The 19,593-nt window shown below is 50.7% G+C and overlaps 1 protein-coding gene across 14 annotated transcripts in view; it reads left to right on the forward strand.

The window, feature by feature from the left end:
• ptprfa (protein tyrosine phosphatase receptor type Fa) overlaps positions 1 to 19,593 on the forward strand; it is a 224,410-nt gene that overhangs the window by 77,314 nt on the left and 127,503 nt on the right. For all 14 annotated transcript variants that reach the window (XM_064330628.1, XM_064330626.1, XM_064330630.1 and 11 more), the window contains exon 2: positions 3,414 to 3,586. In XM_064330628.1, coding sequence (XP_064186698.1) covers positions 3,424 to 3,586 — 163 coding nt within the window. In that variant the 5' untranslated portion in view covers positions 3,414 to 3,423. The remainder of the gene's footprint in view (positions 1 to 3,413; positions 3,587 to 19,593) is intronic.

Consider the following 19,593-nt stretch of genomic DNA (forward strand, 5'->3'; position numbering starts at 1 on the left):
GAGTTTTAAGAATAAACACAGTAAAATGTCCTGGTCTTAATTCAACTCTAACAGAATTTCTACGAGTCCCAGTAGGGACCGTACATACACTGGAGGAGCTAATTTAACACTGAACATTTTACTGTGAATAAACGCGCGTGGCTCCTGGGCTGCTCCTCGCCGGAGACGGAACGCGCCCGCTTCTCCGTGGCGCCCGCTTCGAAAAGACGTCTCCGCCCCAAAGCGTGCCGCGCGCTAGCCGTCCTCGAGCGCCCGCCCGGAGGCTCGCGCCAACGCACTCCACCAGAGAGCGCTAAAAGGGACAGACGAACCGTCCCCGGAGCCCCCCCCCCCCCCACGCCCCCCAAATCCAGTGTGACCAACGGCGCGGGCCGGTGCGGCCATGATTTCGATTGGCCCGCTGCTCTCCCTAGAGCTAAGCGTGGCAGTTTGACCTTGAATGGGAAAGCGCTTCTTTTGCCCACGCCCTTTAGGAGGGGACAGCGCTCTGAGAGTCAGCACTGAGTCACCGCAGGCCCGTGGCCGTGGAATAATTCATTTTTTATTGGCCGTGTAGCACTGCAGGTGCTTTTTTTTGGATTAGCTTCTCAATACTATAAATAAAATAAATAAATGGAATTTTCCATCCCTGGTAGCTAGGCTAAGTCATGGGAGTTCACCTGACCTTAACCTCTGTAGAGAAATGACCCCTGCCATCCAGATCAGGCACTCGTATTCCTTAGTTTAAATGGATTGGATGAATAAAAATTGCAGTCGGTGAAGTAATATTGGCGGGATTACGATACCAGTTGCACAAAGGAGCTCTGGGGGGCATTCATGTAGGCTACTCTGTAATCAGGGATGCATTTCCTTTTTTAATTGAAAATCAGAGGTATCTTTGTGTTGGTATTAACTGGTCACACGGTCAGTTAAGTGTTTGGCGATAATGATATTCATGCTGCGGTAGCGTTTATTTCTCTAAATGTGACCGTTTCACAATAATGGCATTATGTTAATCTCAGAGCCTCCATTATGAATGCCATGTTTGGACAAAAGGCTAGTGGGTATCACAGGAGATGGAAATATTACCCTTCGTAACCATCTACGGTCATGTCAACTTAACCTCAGCAAGAACGTCTAGTTTGAAGTGGTAATATGAAGTTGTGTTTTAACATTGTCTTTGGCAGGTTGTAATTTCCGGAGAAAATGCTTTTGTGCAGGCAGTTTGTTCAAATATTTTTCCTGCCATAGTCTTAGAGAATTCCTGCATTTGGCAAAGATCTCGAAACAGACTAGACTGAGTTGAGCTTTTTAGTACCACAGAAGCTAATTTGTGACTAGGTGATCAAACCCAGAGCTTCCTGTGCATTGACAATTTTGCTTAAGTTTATTTCTAAAAAAAATACGGACAGTGCAGAGCTTGCAAACGTATCATCCAGACCTGACAGACGGTGGCCTAGCAGTTAGGAGGTTAGCCGTTTAGGACACCCATCAATGTACAAGTGCGCATTTAGTCTTCTTTTATTGTATCATTATTGCGTGAGTCACAGACAGAACAGCCCATTATTTCCTTCAGATTTTTGTCTCTTGGCTCATTTTCCCTGTCAGGACAGATTAGTGGCGATTTTGACAAAAGCACTCTTGAAATTTTGAGATCTTTATCCCATCCGTTCTTCGTTTTTTTTTCCTTCTCTCTCTCTCTCTCGCTTCATCTTCGCTCTGTCTCAGAGATTGCGTGTCAGGAAAGATGTGTGTGTCTCATAGTTTCAAAGTTTTCTTTGTTCTCCGGTACCGAACTTGACACATGAGCAAGGGGTTAGTCACAAAGTTATACAACGAGTGGGGGCTTCGCGGGCGAGACAATAGCGGTATTGTGTTTGCTAGCTTCCTCTGTCGCAGCCAGACCGTAATGAAACGTTGCTACTCAATTTGGTGAGATAGCAGGCAATGGAATTGAGGCTCGCAGTTATATTTTCCTCTGCTCACGTTCAACTGGGAGCACTTCAGTAAAGCTCGCTGTCTGTTGAGAACAAAAATATTTTGGCATGACAGCTCGGTTTTTTTTTGTGTTTTTTTTTTTGAGACCGCTGAGTTTTACAGTGCAGAGAGACGCTCTAATTACTGTGCATCTGTTGCAGGGGACGGTCTCTCTGTAAGTGTGAGAGAGAGTTGGCTGCGTAAATTGTAACTTTCGAGCGATTTTGTTTCCTCAAAAACATTTTCTTTTTTTTTTTTTCTTTTTTTTTTCCCGGGGAAAAAGCTTTTTGATCTTTGCAATTTTCCGGCGTAATGAAGTAGAAGGGAAGCCGCTGGGACGGCCGTCGGAGTGCGGAATCGCTGCCGTGTCCAAGTTCCACGGAAGAACTTGTGTACGTGGAACGGGGGCCAGTGATTCCTGGTGCACGATTTCCTGTAAAAAAAAAAAAAAAAAGGCTTTAATAAAACTAAGAGAGCCAATCGGGAGCCGTTCCCTCGCACCGCGGGACTGAACCCGACGGGGTCTCCGGAGGCCGCCTGCGAGAAGCGGTCTTCCGGGGCCGTGTTCGCGCGTCCTCTGCGCCCCCCCTCGCCCTGCCTCCGGCCCGGCGCCCCCCCATTTCGCTTTCCCTCTAACACGGCTCCGTCACGCCGCTGCTACCGACGGCGGGGCGCTCGGTGGAAATGAAGTTGCGGTGAGTACGCCCAGGGTGCCCTTTACTGAAGATAGGACCGTAACTGGGTGAGCTTCATCACGACGCCGCGGCTGGCTGGACGGAGTTCCCCCAGCCGGGCGATGCTCTATTGCGAAACGACGGCAGGCGGCTGGCGCGCGCCGCCGTACGGCTATCGGGTAAAAACTACGGGCTAGCGAGTGGTCCTGTTGTTAATATACACCGCCGTCCGTCCGAATCAGGCTTGACTGAGCTGTCGGCCGTAGCTCAGCCACATTCAGTCAGAGCTCTTGGTGCCCCGGCTCCGTCGTCAGAAAAGTCCTCTTTCTGCAAGTAATTACACCGAGGCAGCTCTCAGTCAATGAGTAATCCTGGTTAAGATGTAGGAAAACGCGGCCTTGTCATCAGCTCTCAGCTCCACTGGGAATTCCGGTGTGCGTCGTAATGATATGACAATCTGGCGTGCGGCCCTCTGGGGGAAGCAATTACCTAATGGGGCCGTTAGTGAACTCCAGTCCTCCGGGAGGCCCCCGCTGGGTCTCGGGTTGACGGCGCTCGGGGACGAGGAAAGAGGTCCCTCAGGGCCCCTCTCGAGGCCCGTTAATTTTTTCTCCGTCATCCCGTCGCTGTCGAGAGCACGGAGTGGTTCCTCGCCGCTGCCTTCGTTTCTGCTTTTCTTTTGAGAACCTCCATTCCAGCGTCGAGGCCACCCTGTAGTTGAACATCGGCGAGTTCAGCTGTGTGCGCCAAACCCCCCCCCCCCCCCCCCCCCCTGTCCCGCAGGTGTCAGCCTATGATCGCCCGAGCACGGAGTCTTGGAGCGGGAGCGTCAGGACCGAGGGGAGCAGCGCCGACCCTGAACATGGCGACCCGCCGCGGGCCCGCGCCCCCCCTCCTCGCCGTCGGGACCGCCGTGCTGCTGCTCGGCTGCCTGGTGCTGCCCTCGCACGCGGACAGTGAGTACCGCGCCTTCACTTTACTTAAAAGCGCTTCGTTGCATTCCCAGGCACATAACATGGTTTCAGTGTCTCACAAAGGCGATAAATAAGAGGAAATAAAACGCGTTGCATAAATCACATCATCATTAAAAGAATTACAAAGTTTTTTTTTTTTTTTTTTTGTTCAATCTTGAGTCTAGAATTTGTCATCTTCCATTATCACCCAGCAACCATTTCCCTCTCTCACAGAACCTCTGTCCCCACGCAGCTCCGTAATTACCTACGATCACGCTGTCTGCAAAACGTCTACCTTTTAACACGGCATTGAGGACGTCTTATATTACCATACCCCTTCGGTGAATACTTAGATAGACGGCTGCATTAATATCTCTGCTCCTTTTAATCTCTAAATTATAATCCCAGTGCAATTCGCAGGTTTAATTTTGAGCCAGAGCCAGAAGCTCGCTTTTTTTTTCTCGGGGCAACGCGTAAATTGGGTGAAATTCTCCCATAACGGTTAATTCAGCAAAATCGTAAAGCTCAGTGTTTCTGCTTTTAATGGTTTATCAGAAGCGGCGTACTACCGAAAACCTTAAATTCTTAACGTTTAAAGCAGCCCAAGAAAAACCAAGGTATTACTGCTCTTTCCCCCCCCCCCCCTTACCCCCTGTGGAAATTCACAGCGTAAAGGAAATTTTATACCTGCTGTAATGAAGGAGTGGAGCTTTATTATGACTTTTTCCCTTCTTTGAAGCCCAACTAAAATAACTTTCTTTGGAAGCTGATTCAGTTCGGCAAACATTGCCAGCTCCTGTGGCTTTGTCCCATGAAACGCAATTAAGATTTTCACCCGCCCACACGGAAAGTCTTTTCCGCACTGGCTTCGCCTTCATTGCGCCGAGAGACTGAGAACTCTTTTCTGCTCTCTCCTTCCAGGGGTATTTTAAGCCCGTCCAGGTCATGCGAATCTGCATAAACGTGAAGGCGAGTTCAAGCGTCGCGTATCCTCTTCAAAAGCGCGTAGGTCGTCCGTCAGCAGGTTTCCCCGGCTGCACGTGAGCGAAGCGCGGTGGCGGTTTTTTGAGCGGAGCGAGGCGGTCGGCGGCGAGGGGGGGAGGGGGGCGGTCGAGTCGAGTCCCCGGCGCTGCTCGTGACAGGGAACGACTCGACCCCTCTCTGCGACCCGGCCGCTGTCCTGACAGGGTGACCGTAATTCCATTAGACGTGGCCTGGACTACTTAAACCTGATTATTTCATTTTTTTTTATGGTCAAAGGAGAAGACCCTGTCTGTTTTAACCTGCCCGGCCTCTCCTGTGGTTTCCCCGGCTGCCGTCGGAGTAAAGACGACCTTGCCGTGTTCATTTGGGACGTGGGGGATGGAGGATTCTCGGAGACTCCGACATCCGGCAGACTCTGGAATCCCGCGGTTTTAAAGGCACTGAAGCGAGGCTAATCCCACCTCCTTTGAAAGGCCCTTCTGTTTTGTCAAAGGAAGGCGGAAAAAAATTTCCGGGCTGCTTCGGTCAGCGGTTTTTTTTTTTGGTAGTCGCGCGGGCGAGACGCGCCTTATCGGACCCGTCCCAGAAACCCCCCCGCCTTGCGCTCCTCGGTCCGCTCGCGCTCAAAGAGAGCTGGCGCCGGCGCCGCCGTGCGTGGGATCCGCTTGTTCCCGGGCCTCCCACCCAACCCCCCCGTGCGGCACCGCACCTGGCCCCGCCATGCTGAGCGTGCGGCGGGACAGCTTAGAGAAACCGGGCCAGCCTGCAGCGTCCAAGTATCCACACCTGGCTGTGGAGGGGTGGGGGGGGTGTTTTGGGAAGGGGGGGTCAGGGGTGGGGGCGGGGGTGCCGAGGAACGTTAGCGTCTTGCCATGATCGCTCTGGCGCTGCGACGGCGGGCAAAAACCCGTTTTCAGAAGGCGCGCCGCGAGCCGCCGGTGTCTCGCTGCCGCCCCCGCTAACGCCGTCCCTAACGAACGGCGACGGCGGCGGCTTCCGTCGCTGCAGAGTGGTTTCCCTGCGGAACCGCGCCCCGTGCCCGACTCGACCTCCGCACGGGCGGCGCTTCCGCGGGATCGCGAACGTGAGTCCAGGCCCCAGGTGTTCGGCGAGGAAAAACGAATTAACGACAACAGGAAGCCGTTAACCGGGCTTTGAGTTAACACTGTCGGTCCGATGCGGTTTGCAGGTTTACGTCCAGCTGGCGGTGCTGTGCTAGCGCTAGCACTCGTCCGTTAGTGCTCCCCTCAGGGAACGGGCGTTCTCCATTTAAGACACGACGTACCGTGTACCAAACCGAGGGGATTTTAGCCTGGCTTTAATTCGGTGGGAAAGCCCGGCCCTGCTCGTGAGAGGGAGGGGCTTTGTGAGGAGGAGAGCCGCGCACGCTTCTGTCTGAGGAATTTCGGATTTGCGGCCAAGCTGTGATGCTCATCCTCAGGTGTCGGGGCTTGAGATGCAAACGCTCCGGGCGTGTATCGTCACACAGCGACGTACAAAAAAAAAACATCAGAGGATATGCATGCTGAGGACTTTATCCCTTATTCTACTTGAGGGTATTGAGGTTATAATCCTGTTGTTTGATGTTTAAATGTTTTTTTTTTAAATATAGTTCAAGTTAATGTGCTGCTATTGTATTGTTGAGTTGAGTCCTTCACTCAAGAATTTCACGCACCTTTCATACTTGTGTAAACAGTGAATGTGCCAATAAAAAACTTGAAACGTTAAATTTTTGTTATGCTTAGTCACTTAAAAAAAAAATAAACCTTGCCTCATCGGAATGATGAGCACGTTGTTTGAGAGTGACTTTTTTTTTTTTTTTAATTAAAGAATTTGATTCCGTCTAGAAAGCGGCTAAAATGGCTGCCCATAATGAGAGAGAAGCATCAGGGCAGGCTGTACAGCGTGCGGCCCACCAGGCCCGGTGAAAGGTGAAGGAAGCGTGGAGCAGTAGATCGTGTGCTGGTTTGAGACTAAAGAGCTCAGCTGGCTTCCTTGCAGCATAGGACGCAGCGGGGGCTCTCCTGACTGAATGCCTGGGTTTGAGTAGGAGAGAGCTGTTCCCTCACCAGGGGGTCGAATTCAGTAGCTAGGCAGGAGGCCGGAACTCAGCCAGGACCCCCGGTGGTCCAAGTGCACATTTGTTTTGGAACAACGATCTTGGTTCTTCTTCGTGAACGATCACCCAAGCCGAAAGGCTTGACAGACGCGCCTCTTGTTTTTAAGTAATTTTAAGAATATTATTTTCCGCCTTTATCTGCGGAATGCAGAGGAGTCACGTGCGGATACCAGCGCGTAATCACCAATTCCAGCGCCTCGATCCAGCAGCTGGGAAGCCGTGCGAACAGCCTGAGTCACGCGAGGCCCACGGCGGTAACGCTGCTGGTTTTTCCAGCGGCCTTACCGCCGTGTGAAAATGGGAGAGGGGAATGACGGGAGCTCTCTCTCCGCCACACGCGGGCCCCCGGGCCGCCTGTGTCATAATCCCCAGCAGGTGCTGACGTTAGCGTGAAGACGCGACCCCCCCCCCCGCGCACCCTGCTACCCAGCTCCCCGGGATGGACCGTGCCAAGTTTCGGAGTGCGAAACAGAGACCGCCCCTGGCTGTTAACGCACCGCGTCATGCTGCTTTTACACTCACGGGTGACAGCGGGAGGCAGGGGGCGATGGGGGAGGGGTCTGGCGGACAGAGCAAGAGAATAAATTTATTATTCTCGCTAGAGAACGTTGAGCAGTAGCACTGAGGTTTCTGTAGTGATTTAACTTGGCACAGCTCTTGTGGTGCATTAAGAATCTGCCTTTCAGGCTTGTTGTCCTGCTGGACCATAGAACATCTAGGCAATAGATGTTAGCCAATGCAAACTTAACCTTAATCTCCATTTCGCAGGGAAGATAATTCGTGAGGAAAAGCATCTTAGCCTAATAATCAACACGGAGGAAAAAAGCGTTCTCTTCGAATCCCAGTTAGGGCCGCAGGTACATATATATTCCTCTCTGTCTCCCTTTGACTTGGTTGAGGTTCCTGGCAGCAGAGTTACCGAGATGCAAGATAAGATGTGGCTCTCGTCCACGCCCACCTCATCCTCGGCGTTACTTTTGAGCGATGGCCACTTTTCATCGCTGATGTGTGAGGTTCACACCTGTCAGCTGCGGCGAAATCAGACACAATCTGCCGTCTGCAATCAGGAACGCCTTCCAAATTTAAATTTGTCTGTAGTTCCCCGCAGACCTGTGGTAGTATAAGAGATGCTGGACGGGCATTTATTTGTTTATATATTTGTTTATCCGTCCATCTGTGCGCCTACATTATTTTTGCTTCTTCCAGAACTTTCTTCCTGTTCTCCTGTAACGATGTTCCCCGACAGCTTGTGTAGGTACTGCCTAACTCTAGCCTTAACCCTTTAAGGTGTGGTATCACAAATATGTGATTAGAATGTTCTTAACTGAACGTTTCGATGCTGGTGTAACTGTCACTACTGACAATTGAAAAAGTTCTAGAAGAACACTGACTTAGAATTTTGAAAAAAAAATCAAAAAATCTTCTCTTCAAAGGCTTAAACTTCCTTTTTTTTTTATCTGTAGACTAAACAGCCAGTTCTTCCTCTGAGCGACAGCAAACCCAGAACGCCTCTTCACAAGTCGCTTTAGATCCTCAAAAGTGGGAAAAAAAAGGAGAGATATTAGAACAATGGTTTCGGTCATATTAGTCAGCCGCATAACAGCCTCGAAGACGGCGTTCAATTAAAAGGGAAAAGGGTATAAAGAAAGAACACGAACGAGAACATAAACCTGAATAAAATGGCTTTGTGTCCTTGACTAAGTGCATTTTATGGGATTCTGCGATGAAAACAGAGCCCGTTCACATTGTGTGATGTTGAATACTGCAGGGGGAGGAGGCGGCCATGACGCTTGGCTTCGGTTGCTATCGACTCGGGCGCTCGAGGACCCGCGCGGCGTTGGCGAAGGGGGCGGCGTCCACAAATTGATTAGGCTCCATCAGAGTCGAGTGCGGCTCGATGCCGTAAAAGAGCGGCGGGATTAAAATTGGATTGTCTTTAAGTGCCCATATGGTTTTCGGAGGCCGGGAATTGATTATTTTAATTAAACGCGAGCGTATCGCAGGTCGGAGACGCTTGGAAGCGATACCCGGCAGTCAGCAGCTGCGATCGGAGGATTATGGGCCACTGGGCGAGACTGGCGGCGGAAGGGGGGGGTGGGGTGGGGCGGGGGGGGTGGGGGGGGGGGTCGACCGGGCGAGTGAGGATAGGTTAACGACGTTAGATTAATCGCTCAATTCATACACGCGGACCAGCGGCGCTTCAGGGTTTTTTCGACGTGTCCTGCACCAGAATCAGACTTATGGAGGGACGGGAAGGGGGGGGGGGGAGGAGGGCGCGTGTCCTTCCTGGAGGGAGAGGAGAGATAAAAACGCGGTGACGTAAAATAATAAAAATAATAAAATGAGCGCGCTTGTTCCTTGATTTTTTTCCCCCCCGTACGCACGAATCATTTGCATCCCTCCTTTGCCTGTCGGAGCAGCCCGTCAGATGAGAAATTCTGGGGCGCGGATGCATTTGAATATCGTGACAGCGGCGTACGGTTTCGGTGCTTGCGTGTGTGACGCGTGCGCGTGCGCCAGAGCGTAATTCCATAATTACTACACCGCGGCTCCATCAGACGCTGATTATGGTGATTACTTTCCTTTCCCCCAAACAAACAGCGCAGCATGCCCCCAATGCTCCGGTAATAGGCATCCTAACTGCCAGGTCCAGGGCCGCCGCGGCAGATGCGAAATGCTAATTGCGGAAGGAGACGAATTTCGAATCCGAGTGCGGGCGAATTCGTATCGCGCGGCGACGGCGGCAACGCGGCGGCTGTACCGGCGCCCTGCTTCGACCGCGAGGGTCCGAACGTCGCCCGTCAGAGTACCGAGGCGCATGCGGAGTTGGGGCCCGTCCTTCGCTGCCGTCCTAAATTATTCCTCCCTCCCTCCCGCTCGGGCTGGCTCTGTTTTTATCCCACTTCCCCGTAAGCACAGGCGCACGGTGAGATTCAGCTACTCTCTGACAATTTATGCCCTCTGCACCCTGTCAGGCAGCGCGGAGAAGAACATTCCGGCGCTGGCAGGTGTACAGTCATAGACAGCCTGGTGTGTGCCGGGAAACCAAATGAACCACACAGACACGCGTGCGTGCGTGCGCACACACACACACAGGCACACACACACACACGCAATCAGGCACACACACACACCACACACACACACACACACAGGACACACACACTACACACACAGGCACACACACACACACACATACACACACAGGCACACACACACACAGTCAGGCACACACACACACACACAGGCACACACACACAGTCAGGCGCACACACACACACAGTCAAGCGCACACGTACGCACACACAAACAGACACACACACACACACACACACAGACAGGCCGACACACACCACACACAGTCAGAGCACCACAACAGCACCACACACACACACAGTCAGGCACACACAAACACACACACACACAGGCACACACATACGCACACATGCGCACGCACAGACACAGACAGACACACACATGCGCACGCACACAGACACAAACATACTCATACAGACACACACACACACACACACACACACACACATACGCACACACAGACAGACACGCACAGACACTCACACACACATGCGCACGCACACAGACACAAACAGATACGCATACAGGCACACACACACAAACACGCACACAATCACACACACACACACGGACACAAAATCCCTTTGCTCTTGTGTTTTCACACCAGTCCCCTAACTTTAGGTGCTGGAAGTGGAATGAGCTCCACAGGCCATGTATCAAGCTAGGTTTGTTTTTTTTAGAAAATGTGCTGTTTAATTATTCATGACGGCTATATTATCACAGGAAATGAAGACATTAAGGAACAGGTAAAAAAAGAAAAAGAAAGAAATATGTGGGCAGCACGATAAACAGAAGCGGAAACATAAACAGAACAAGGAAAACGATTTCCACGAGGTTCAAAGTGGCAAAGCTTTTACCTCGCGTGTAATACTATCAAAGAAAACAAGCAAATCCAATTTCCTATTATTAGACATCTGCCCCCTCCCCCCCCTCCCCCCCAACGTCGCCCATTTAAAGCTGTTCTTAATATTTTACATACACGTTTCATGTTGGCAGCGACTGTTTTAGAGTGGCGAAGCCGCAGGTGTTGACATATAAGAAAGGAAATTGTATTTTTTCCGCCACAGCCGAACGGGCCTTGTTTGGACAGATTTCAGTGTTATTTATGCGCTGTCCTCCGAGACTCGATTTCCTTTCACAGTTTAATTAACCCTTCGCGAATTGACACCGTATGCCCCATAGGCATTTTTAGCGAGCGATTTTTTTTTTTTTTTCTGGTTGGGCCATCCAAGAGCACGTAAAAGAAAAAGTGCTTCACGAGGACTGATCTGCGAAACAGTGACGGGAAATCTTTCGGTGTCAGTATTACAGTACCTACTAAATGTCTAACGAGCGTGCATTATGCATTCATGTATAATGCATTGTTGCTTGCGTTCGCTCACAGTTACCACATATCCTGTGAAATATTTTTTGCCTGACAGTCATTCATGCTCTGTAATTTTCACTTTTTTTTTTTTAACACCTCAAGACTTTTGATGACTGCACTGCTCAAGAATCTCTTTATCTTTCATGCTTTTAGGAGGAACTTACTTTGGTTATCATAGTTCCGTTGAGGGCGAAAACTATTAAATCTGGATGTCACGCAGAGTCGATTCTATCCTGTGCACACCGTGAGCTCAAAGGTTACCTAAAATGCTTGGAGAAAAACTGATGGGGGTCTGTCCTGAGACGCATGCTGTTTGAGGCTATTTATCTGGAAATCGTTAGCCTAAATACTGGAAATATGGAAATTAGGGAAGATGACGCTAGAATTGCATGAACATCATATGTTTATTTTATGTAAATAAATAAATCTTGCGGCAGACACTTCCACTACAACGTGCATTGATCAGAGTAACATTTTTAAGGAGGCTGTACACATGTTAACGCAAGGCTACAAGGCAATTGGTTGTGACAGGGAGCTAATGTTATGCTAGCTCTGAACAAAGATAATCGAGGAATGTTTGACAGCATAAAAATGCATCGTTATTTCATACGAGGAATCGTTAGTCAGTCATTTCGTCCTCCAGCCTCTCAATTTGAATAGACAGGACTTCGGCGAGAGTTTGGAACCAAAGTGTTTCCTCATTTTAATGATACATCTTGCATTTAAACTGAATAAGCTTCATGGACATTGGATATCCTGAACAGGCCGTCCTTTTCTGATACAGCTCACTGAATTATAAAAGAAAACACCAAAGGGACGCTCTTCAAAGGGACCCTTTTTCAGTTTTTTTTTTTTTTTTTTCCTGAAAAAGAAGACGAGATATTTTTAAAATGCCATACCGCTGATCGTCGAGCCTCATTGATGTGAATTCTGGCATCGCAGTCAGTTGCTGTGTTGAGTAATTTGAGCATGATGGGCCATGGGCTGAGTTTCACTTGTGGACCTATTCAATTTGAAGTTGTTTATCCATGGATTTTCTTGTCAGTGCGGATGCAGTGCGTTTTAACGATGATGTCATTTTGTGTTTTTCACAGACAGGGTTTAGAAAAGGGTGAAGGGTAAAATATGGAACCGCAACAGAGGGAACATATATCTGACCGTAGTCTGCATGTGCCCGAAGAGGACCTGACACATGTACACACTAATGTTGCCATACTGAGATCTGAGAGACACGCACACACACACATGGGCACACATACACACTGACACACACATGTGGACACACACATACAGGCACACATACACAACAACACGCACATGCAGACACACACGTGCCCACACGCACTTGGAGGCATAGACACACACACACACACACACACACACACGGTTGGACCACTGTCCTTTGGGGCTACTTTCTCTTTGCCCTACAAGTGCATGTGAGCAATGTGGGCTGCACTAAGGTGAGGGGGTGGGGGGTGGCGGCGACTCCTCGTGGCGCCTCGTTCCAGTTCCAAGCGATTTGAATCGCAAAGAAAGAGGCGTTCGTGCCAGGGCCTGGCGCTGTGCCAGCGGAACAGCGTAAAGGGGGCACCTTGTGGCACGGCCTCTCTCCGTGATCAGCGACGCGAGCGCTCTACCCTGCTCACCTGTCCCTGCCCGATGCAGTCAGACCGCTGATTAATTTTTCCTCAGCCGAGACTTTTTCGGTTTCCCGTAGCAAAAAAACGTGCTTTCATTCCGCCAGGCTGTCACGGCGACGCTGGAGAACGGAAAGCGGAGAGCTCTTCCGAGACGCGGTCTCGTTTCAGCGGGCGGGCGGGCTGGCGGGCGGGACGGACGAGCGCGCACGTCGGCCGCGCGCGCACGTCGGCCGCGCGCGCACGTCGGCCGCGCGTTTCCCTCGTCCGCCGCCGTCCCTCCGAGGACGTCCGGGCCGATCCGGAGTGATGTAACGAGAGCGGAGCGCCCCCGCAGTCGTGTTGCGCTCACAACGTTCAGGCGAGTTCGGGAACGGATAACGGACGGCTCCCCCCCCCTTTCCGCGACGCGCTCCTTCGCGTCTCGACAAGCCGGACTTGGCTGAGTTGTTGTTAGGAGCGGACCCGCCGCGAATCGCTGATGGGAGCGAGCGGTTTGCGGTGCTGTCGGTTCCACGCATCCGCTCGCCAGCCCAAAAACAGCGCGGTGTCCTGGCTCCTGCCCTCAGGGTACGTGACGGGTTCCGACTCTTCGGCGGCGTCAAAGCGCTAGGGGACTTCCCCGGGGCCTGGTCGAGAGGCCGCAGCATGTCCTCGCCGGGCACTGGAGGACAGCTGCTCCGCCTTCCCTCCTTTGTCCGTTTGTCCGTCCGTCTGAGCTCTAACCTTCCCAAAACCTGACTGTAAACCCGACTTGGGCCGCGATCGTCTAGCCCGCAGGGCGTCAAGGCCGGACGGGAAGAGATGCCCGCCACCTTGCTGGTTTTCTCCGCGTTCATCCTCCGAGCAGAGGGCCTGGGTCTCCGTTTCAGCTGAACCCAAGGTTGCAGGCAGGTTCCCCAGGTGACTGCCGGGCCGACCTTTTCAAAGCTCTTGATAGAAACATAGCCCAACGAACCACTGTCTCTCTGGCTCGCGGCCCAGCGTCTGTGCCAAGTCCCCATTGTGCGAGTCTTTTGACTCCTCCAGTGCTCTCAAACTCTCCCCCCCCCCCCAAACTCCCCCCCCACCGTCCTCGGAGGCGGTCGGGGCGCATTTCCGAAGAACAACGTTGCCATTGTGCCAGGCTGCTGTTCTCAGTGTCTTCAGTGTAACAACATCCTTATGAGGGCAAAACAAGGGACTGGAATGCGCCGCTTTTGGACTGAGTGGGCTTCCTCTCTAGCGTTAGCGCGGAGAGAGCGGGAAAATGTTCTTATCTCGTAGCAAGAATGCGACTGAACGACTGGGGGAAGCAGGGAAGAAGTGGAGAGAAAGAATAACGCGCTACTGTCGGGCTTCCCTTCGCCTCTCTTTGATGCGCGCCAACATTAACGCTGGAAACCGCAGCTTGTGATTCACGGTTCAGAAATCGCTGGCGGGGCGCGTTGCGGATGCAGAGGCCTTTGACGGGAGACGCGCGCGCTTAAGGTTGCGACAACGTTAAGCTCCGAGTCTTCCTTTTCACGTAGCGACGTTCACCTCGATTACCGGTGAGAGCTTTTCCAAACGAGCGTTTGCAGCTAGTACGGATTCCCACACAGCGAAGTAAACGAATATATGTATTCGTCTTAACTGAATACATATTTACCTCAGCCGTGTTTGGGAACGCCTCCCAAACGTGAAAACAAGGAGATAAACTTGCGTGTCGTTCCGCCGTTTTCCGCTGCTGCCGTGGGGACCATTACTTTAATGCACTTCACTGTAGGAGAGTAGGGGGGGGTGGGGGGGGTGGGGGAAAAAAAAAACCATAATTGCACTTGGAGCTTATCTCTCAAACTCTTCTTAAATGATTCAGAGGGCCCATCACTCCCGAGTGCTGAGGTGGACAGAGTGCGTGGCGGTAGACCGCGGAGCCGGGCCCGAGTCGGGTTTTTTCAGTTTCCGTCGTCTGATGGAGTGCGGGAGGCTGCGTTAAATCTCCGTCGGTGTATTTATGGGAGCCCGCGCCGCGCCGGCGTTTGAGTCTCACCTCGGGTCGGTGCTCGGCTGCATTAGTCTGGACGGAGCGCGCCTCCTCTTGACAGTGGGGAATGCGTCTCTGTCTCCTGCCCCCCCCCTTTGGCCCCCTTCCGCCGGCGGGGCGCCTCCGTCCCTTCACCCTCCCGCGCCTCGATTTCGGAGAGGGGGGCCCATCCGTCAGGCGCCCGCTGAACCCCTTGAAGTTTCGGACGTTCAGTCGTCGTGGGAACCACTCGTATTCCGCGCTCGTGAGCTTTCTGGGGTTGGTTTCACGGTTAGCGGTTTTATTAAAAGTTTGCGCGCCGTTAGACGCGACGACAATGAAGGCCTAAGCCGCTTCCGGAAAACCCCTCGTCGAACCTTTGAGACGCTCGCTGTTCGGGACGGCCCGGCCGCAGGCCTCTCCGGCGCTGTTCGAGAGAGATTACAACAGAAGCCTTAAGAAGGGAAGCCAAAAAAATATGCTTATCTCTGCCAGTTTTTCTCCAATCCTGTCAGAGCTTCTTCAGCCTTGTCAACAGGGCACAATACCCTCGGCCCAGTTTTTTCACGCAGTGGCGGTTAAGGGGAGAACGCTCAATCACCGCGGAACGAAGACTGGATGTCTCGAACCGTGAGCTGAAGGGCATTGTTCTGCGTTTATTCTGCTGTCATTGAAAGCGACAATTTGAAGGAATAAAAATGCGCTCCATTCAAATGCACTTTTTAAAAAAATTTTAGCAAGCATTCGCTAGCAGAGGTATAGCGTAAGTGGTTTTGGTGTGTGGAATTCATGTGTACGTCATAAAATAAAAGTTGCAGAAATTTTTGCGCGCAAGTTAAAAGTTTAGGAGGACATGATTTGTGAGAAGGGAGAAAATACACCACAAGAGCATTACTGCTTCAAGAGGATAATGTTGCTCTTGATTGTTTTGGTGAAGTATCATGGCTTAGTTGGGTCCTCTAGTAAAAAAAGACAATTTTCTCTATTTTTTAATCAAAAAACTAAATTTTTGACTTTTCACTGACCATAGATATGTAACATAACACCTACAGTTATGGACGGAGTGTAGCACATTGAGGTAAGAACTGGCTATTAAACGAAAGGTTCGCAGTCGATTCGGTAGGGCACTGGTTGTACTGAGCAAGGTACTTAAAGCAGAAATTGCTTCAGTATAATTCAGCTGTATAATGGATAGAGTAAATACTATGTAAAAAAGTTGTGTAAGTCGCTCTGGATAAGAGCGTCTGCTAAATACCTGTAATGTAATGTAATGTACAGTAGTTTTTACATTCCAACAGGTATTGAACAGGCATATCAAAATTACTCTCTTGAAAACCTAGCCTATTATTTATGCATATTGAGACTTCAGACATGTCAATTAAACGAGAAGATAGTAAATCACCCTGTTAAGTGCAACAGCAAATGGTGGCTCCTGTTTTCCTCCCTTTTGTTGAGTTGTTTAATTAGACGAACTTGACAAAATGCATTAATGGTTGATTGCCACAATTAGCGTATTTTGTCGGCAATTAAGACAGCGTTTCGTTAAATTAGGCAGACAAGCTAAAAAGGCTTTTGAGGTTATCTGAGAAAAAAAAAAAAAAAACTTGACGTTGTGTTTTCTAATGCCGTAAAGAACGCAGTAATAGAACGCTCCTCCAAAAAAAAAAAAAAAAACTTTTTCCAGTACAATCTAACAAATGAATAATAAGCTCTTAAGTGGAAATGATAAGTTGCTAATGTATTATTAAAGAGAGTGAACGGTTTGCACTCTGATGTGTTTATTGATCACTAAAACTCATCTCAGAGTGCCTCTCAATAGCATTCTGCAGACTTAAAATGGAATTCTGGAGGAGTCTCTGATCGCTGGCAGTCTTGGTACGGCTTCACCTCCACTCACTCAGCGAAGACTACTTTCCTTCTGAAATCCAGTGTGGTAATTTATGTGCACTCAATTTAAGATGAAGAGGCACATAGAGAGTAGCCTATACGAGTAGAGACAACGGATTTGATGAACATTGTCCTCAACATTGAAGGGTCAGTTGGTGTTTTTTTTTTTTTTTTTCGGTCGGACAAATTCAGCAATCGGCAAAAGTAACTTGCCTCACTGTGTTTGAGGTAGGGTAACAAATAACGCTTGATTTATTTATGAGACGCTGTACAGCGAAGGACAAATATCGATTGAATCCTGGAAAAAGAGACTGAGAATGAGACCGAGAGAGAGAGAGAGAGAGAGAGAGAAAAGGGAGCCCAGCGTTGGTTTCTTTTTATAGTCTCGTTTCACTCTGTTGGTCAGCTGCAGGCAGCACAACACATGTCACTGAGGGCTGCTGGCTCCAGATGTTAGGACAGGTGCACAGCTGTTTTTCATTTTCAGCGGCCGCCCCGAAAGCTCTTCGGCCCCCGGGCCCCGCGCAGACGCTTCCTAATCGGCTCGGGGAGAGAGCTCTCTCTCCAAGCGAGCGTGGCAGGCGTGCCCTTTGACCCCTTACCGTGTCCGTGGACATGCTTCGAGTGGGCCCCCGTGCTCGGGCGCGAGCCTCCGGGCCTGTCCCTCGCCTCTCGTTCCCCGGTTTATGGCGTGTAGCCGTGCTAGTTATTGCCGGCCGGTAACGGTTTAGCCGTCCTGCTGGTCGGGGGGGGGCTCCTAAAGACCTTCGGTCTTCCCTCCAGTGCCCCCACGTGACTGAACTACGAAGGTTCTTCAGGGCGTCCGCGCCTGCTCAGAAGGCACAGTAATGCGGACGCGCGAGCCCAGCTTACGAAGAAAAGGGAACAAGCACCAGCAGAGAAGAAGAACAAACCCTTCCAGCTTAAGCAGCGGGAAAAAACGGTGCTTGAGGAAAGCGAGCGACGTGATTTGTTGACCCCAGCCTGCGAGGGATTCGATTGCGGCGCAGTCCAATCCCCGAGCTTTTACGGCGGGGCGTAAATCGAAGCGTTAGCGGGAGCAGGGGGGGGGACCCCGTCGTTTCCGAGCGGGGGAAAAGCTGCCACTCAGAGACGGCCAGCCAGCGCTGGAGGACTCTGCTGCCGGGGGGGTGGGGGGTGGGGGGTGGGGGGGAATAAACAAGATGTTTCCTTGGCTCATTTATTTTTATAATCAGCCTGCAAAGTCAGCGGCTGGCCATCCCAAGGACTAGACCGTGTTATTTGGGAGGCTGCCCGAACCGGTGCCTGCCGACAGGCGCGGAGGAGAGGAGGGCGGCTTGGACGCGATTGCCCGCCTCGGCCGATGATCGCTTCCGTCCGCGTCACTCGCCTTGTCGAAAACGGCCCTCCGACCGCTGCTGACCATGACCCATGGTCTCAAGGGCAAGGGCAAAACTCCACACACACACACACACAAAAAAAATGCATTTGTCCCCTCTGCCATTACCCTCAGACTGAGGTATAAACGATCGAGTTTCGATGCATAGTCATACATAGGCTCTGGCGCTTCGGAGCTGAACAGTAATCAAGCGAAGCGATGCTCAGCAATGTGTGTCGATACCTGAGAATTCAGTCGAGTGGGCCGATCTCAAGTCATTTCGTGGTCATAAAACTGAACAGCTTCAGTTCATGATCGCTCATCTCTCCCCCAAAATCAACTTGGAAAAAACGTGTATCTAAATGAACTGGTAACACATGAATTCGTTTTTTATGTTGTTTAAAGCATATTCTCCAGAATCCCAATCAAGGAACAGAGATGCAATGATAATTCAACAGATATTGCCAGTTTTATCAGATTTTATTTTCCTATGCAGGCCTTCTGGATGTGAGCAATGTTTTATGTACAAGCTGTAATGTAGGCCTTATGATGGGTTTGCTGAGCAGCTATGTTCTGGGCTGACTTGAAAAAAAATAATTTGTCCTGAGGCCAAATTTAGATGCCGACCCCTCCTTTAGGATGTTCGTGAGGAGCTCCTCTGCTAGTCTCCTCTGCTTTGTAAATGTCTTCATTTCTCTGTGATCTTTGCCCTTTCGCTGCGGTGCCAGGCTCCCAGGGCCTGCCTGGTGCTGTGCTCTCGCCTTTATGCACATCCATGCTTAGTCCCTCTGGTCTCTTTCCTGAAGGAAAAAAAGCCTCCGTATGCTTATGAAGTTTAACAGAACTACTGTGTGACAGATGCTACAAAAAGGCGGACTCGCCAGGGTCAGAGTGATGCTAATTAGGTTGGAAGTCTTTGAGAGTCGCGCGAGTCCTCTGCCGGGGAAGACGACGTGCTGTGCCCTAGCGTTGGAGCGAAGCGTCCTTTTGTTCTAAGGGTTTCTCTTCAGACGTGAAATTGCGCCGTTTGTGCGAAATGGCCGTGCTTTGTGGCCCGCTTCGTCTGAAGGAAAAGAACAGGAGAAATTGCCTATCTTCCAGACCTGGGTCAAATACTTTTATGCTTTTCTACACTTTACTGATCTTGTCTGGTGTACTGGAACCAAGGAAATACTCCCAAAAAGCACAAACCCTGCCCTTCTGGTCATATTGGCAAGCTTAATTACACCAGGCAAGATCAATAGAGCACAGAAAAGTATTTGAATCCCAAAAAATATATGGATTTGACCCAGGTCTGATTTCTTCATGTCAGACCACAGCAGTGAAACCTTCTGAATGTGGGTGGCATTCAGATACATCAGTCAAGGCAGAAGCAAGCGGCCGTCTAAAGACTGATCCAGGAGGGCAAGGGTCAAATCCATTCAGCAGGCTCAAAGGGTCACAGGTGTTTGTGTGTGTCTATGTTGCGGAGGTGTGATGAGTTTTGGGGGTCTACACAGACTAAAAGACTGATAAGGCAGTGATAACACACACACACACACACTCTCCTGAAGCAAATGCACAGACGCACACACACA

The sequence above is a fragment of the Anguilla rostrata genome, chromosome 4 (genome assembly GCF_018555375.3).
Source record: "Anguilla rostrata isolate EN2019 chromosome 4, ASM1855537v3, whole genome shotgun sequence".
NCBI lineage: Eukaryota > Metazoa > Chordata > Actinopteri > Anguilliformes > Anguillidae > Anguilla > Anguilla rostrata.